Consider the following 4,121-nt stretch of genomic DNA (forward strand, 5'->3'; position numbering starts at 1 on the left):
CTCGGAGAACGGCAGCCTGCGCTTCTCCACGCCGCCGGGCGAGATGGACTGCGGCGTGTCCGGCCGCAGCGGCACGGGCAGCGGCGGCAGCACGCCCCACCTGGGGCGGCCCGGCTCCAAGGACGGCCGGCGCAGCGACACGTGCGAGTTCTGCGGCAAGATCTTCAAGAACTGCAGCAACCTGACGGTGCACCGGCGCAGCCACACCGGCGAGCGGCCGTACAAGTGCGAGCTGTGCAACTACGCCTGCGCGCAGAGCAGCAAACTGACGCGGCACATGAAAACGCACGGCCAGGTGGGCAAGGACGTTTACAAATGTGAAATCTGTCAGATGCCTTTTAGCGTGTACAGCACCCTCGAGAAACACATGAAAAAGTGGCACAGCGACCGCGCCTTGAGTGTCGAAATCAAATCCGAGTAGCGAGAAGTAAAGGACGGCGCGAAAGGCACGTTTTTTCTTTTTAATCCTTCTTCGCTAAAAAGTAAAAAAACCCATCTCTCCCGTGACGCCCTTGTAGATTTGTCCTCTTACCCCCCCCTCTTCCTCTTTCGCTAGTCCAGTGGAAGCTAAGACAAAGTGCTTGGCACCGGCACACTCTGTTTCATTTACGTTGAATGCATGATCTGTATCGGGGCAATACTATTGCATTGACGCAAAACTTCGAGCCTTTCTCTTGTGCAATAATTTACATGTTGTGTACTTTTTTTTTCTTTTTACTTTTCCCTTTTTGATAATTAGACAGCATGCATGGTATGTTTTTTGGCTAATTTGAGAAAAAAGAAAAAAATTGTCCCTGGTTGGTTAGTTGTTGAGTAACTGTGTTGCTGTTTTCTTGTTCTGTTCTTTTATTTAAAAAAAAAAGAAAAAAAAGAAAGAAAAAAAGACCATGCTGCATACATTCTGTAACACATATCATGTACAGTTTTGTGTTGTAACATGGAGGACAACAGTCTAACACCTAACCCTCTATGGATGGGTTAGGAATCGCACTTAAAACTGATCTTTCAAAAAGATATTCAGTCCACATAGGGTGAAAAAAAAAAATTAATTGGCCCCGTTACGAATTTAAAATCAGTGACAGCCTTTGCAATTCTTTCAGAAAAAAAGAGAAGTAGTCATTAAGATTAAATTTGTACTATCATTTGGTAAAACAAACAAAAGAAGAGTGCCTTGGATATCTTGAAACTGCATTGGTTAATCTTCCTATCTACTATAAGCTTGGAGTCTCAGATAAATACTGGAAAAACGGATCCATTTGGTCCTCAAAAAGGTTCTTGCATCAAGTACCTGACTGCTGCAGTCAACTGTGACTAAAGAAAGAGTAATAGTAATGAAAGAATCTACGTAAATTTCTAGTTAATCATCATTTAGCTACCTATAATATTGTATACCTTTTTTTGAAAAATGCTGAGGTATTTTGTTTGTTTTGTACACGGTACATGCAGTATTGTGTGGAATCAAAACTAGGTGTTATTTCTTTGTATTTAGAGGTACTGTGTTGACAGTGGTACAGACTCTGAATAGACAACAATAAGCTGATGTGACTCTCTTGGGAGGTTTTTTGCCTATGTAGCCTCACTAGCACATGTTAATGTCTTGTTGAAGGCAAAAGTGAGATGTGAAAGCATGCTAATGCTATTGAATAGCCATGTCACTAGGATCAAAACTCTAGGCTAGATCTGGTCAATGTCTCACCTGGACATTGGTCCCCAACAATGCATCTGAACAATTTTTTTTTTCTCTGTCAGTGATGATTAACTAAGAATTTACCTGCAGGTCTAAAGAAAAAAAAATGTGTTAGTCATAGCCACAGTATTTATTCCTGAGTTCCCTTCAAAGAAAGAAACGCGAAGCAAAATATGGCAAGAAAAAGAAGTGAAAATCCATTTTTTTTCTCCATATTTCATATGCTGTGTGCTATTTTGTGTTTGACATTCTAGAGGAGAGCTCTATTCATCGTTGAGTTACAGCATCCACCCACAGGTGATGGTGAGAAAGCACTTGTCACTCGGCCCCGACAGTCTGTATCGCTTGCTCTGATTGGTGGTACAGAAGCTGAGTATAAAAATGTAAACTGCTTGCTTATAGGACAAAAAAGTGCACTGTTCAATTTTCCCAGTTTACAGGTATTCATTTTTGTCAAGGGAAAAACGTATTGTAATGCTTACAAATAAAATTTACAATGTCATTTTTTATTATCATAATGAGGATTAGGGACAGAGAGAATTTGCTGCCACCCCACTTGCCCTCTCCCCCGACACCCCCCCCCCCCTCCTTCCCCCCAACAGACACTCCAAGAGAGAGCCCCACTCCATGACATATCCGTACGGTGCCCAGGGCATAAACTCCTTCGCTAGACCATGAACGATTGAAAAAAGTAAATAAAAGAAAAAAACTTGCTGCTTACACTGCAAGGACATTTTTTGTACAAATCTTTTTTTAAGTATAAATATTAAAAAATGACTTTTTGAAATAACACTTCATTATCTTATTAGGGGAAACTATATTTAAGTTTGTTGTTGTTTCTCTTTCCTCTCTTTGTCTTGGTGGTGTACAAGACTCGATCACGGTATATATTAAAATGGGAAAAAAATCTGTGACAGTTTTTTTTTTTTGCCTTGGCTCTTCACAGGTCTTCAGGTCGAATTAAACTTGCATTGGGGAAAGGTTTAAGATTATATATAAATATATAATAGAGATCTTAAATATAGGAAAATGCACACTCATGTCAATTCCTATGCTAAAACACATTTATGGTCTACTTTTTCTGTATTTCTAGAATGGTATTTGAATTAAATGTTCACCTAGTGTAGCCACTATAGTATTTATATTGAGGCTTGTATTTTTAACTGTTGCTTGTTCTCTCTAAAAGGTATTATTGTACCTTTTTTGGTAGTGGAAAAAAACAACAAGCTGCCACGGTATATTTTTTTAATTTGGCAGGATAATATAGTGCGAATTATTTGTATGTTTAAAAAAACAACGGAAAAAAAATCCAATAAAAAACATGTGGCATTGTATAAAGACAGGCCATGAGATGGTCACTCCTGGAGGAGTCCTTTGCGAATGTCCACACTAGCTAAAACAGGTGGTTGTACATATCTTCTGTTGGTTTGTTTTTATTTTCTTTTGTTTTTTTAAAAAAAGTTCTCCTCTGCTGCCATTATGTAATGCAGTAATGCAAGCTGATGTTGGGTTGTTCTGTAGTGTGCTTTCCTGTCCTTTCACCTATTCCCCTGACTACATTCCAGCATCTTAAAGAAAACAAAAAAACTTCATATGCAGTAAAGACCAGTAAATAAATGACAAACATGGAAAAAATAAACAAATTACAAAAAAGAATCAATGTTTTGCAGGTTTTTTTTCATTGCCAAATCCTAAATGGTGCTTTATATTTAGATTGGGACGACTTTCATATGCAAAGCATATTTAAAAATGATATGGATCTAATGGGTAAGGCCGCTTTAGTTGATACTTTTTTGTAAATGGCAATGCGGAATATTTTGTTATCAGCCTTTTCTATTCTTGTTCTGAAAGCTGTTTGTTGTAACTTGAACTTGAACTTTATCTTTTACAATGGGAGTCACTATTTATTATTACTTGTATGCTCTGTTCAAAACAGAGGCATAGAATGGATCTTTTTTGTTGTTTTCATTTTTTGGGTTGTTATTATTTTCTTTTTTTTTAAAGAATGGCCAAAGGTCATTGACAAATCTTGCTTTTTTGTTTCTAGTCTATGTTAAGTTTTATTGGAGAAACCACTGTCTGTGTTTTCTGGCAGTTGTCTGCATTATCCTGTTCACACACCCATTTTGTCCCTTTATTGAAAAACAATTAATAAAAAAAAAATAAAGTACACATGTGTTTGCTTGTTGGCTAGATAGTAGCTGTCAAAAGACAGGCGGAAATAACAGCAGAGGTACAGTCCCTCCTGTCCCATATCTCTTTTTGGCACACACACACACACACACACACACACACACGCACACAGAGAGAGAGAGAGAAAGAGAGAGCGAGAAACAGAAAGAGAGAGTAAGAGAATTATCGCAGGAGCTGAGGGCAAAGGCGACAGTCTTGCTGGCAGAGTCTTTGTTCACCTCCTTAGCCTCTACCTAGATCC

The 4,121-nt window shown here is 38.8% G+C and overlaps 1 protein-coding gene across 1 annotated transcript in view; it reads left to right on the forward strand.

The window, feature by feature from the left end:
* The window catches only part of bcl11aa (BCL11 transcription factor A a), a 66,499-nt gene extending 62,660 nt beyond the window's left edge, over window positions 1-3,839 (forward strand). The window contains exon 3 of the mRNA XM_062519587.1: window positions 1-3,839. This exon is cut by the window's left edge and continues 1,816 nt beyond it. Coding sequence (XP_062375571.1) covers window positions 1-421 — 421 coding nt within the window. The 3' untranslated portion in view covers window positions 422-3,839.
* Window positions 3,840-4,121: the final 282 nt, after the last annotated feature.

Source organism: Sardina pilchardus, chromosome 18 (assembly GCF_963854185.1).
Source record: "Sardina pilchardus chromosome 18, fSarPil1.1, whole genome shotgun sequence".
Lineage (NCBI taxonomy): Eukaryota > Metazoa > Chordata > Actinopteri > Clupeiformes > Clupeidae > Sardina > Sardina pilchardus.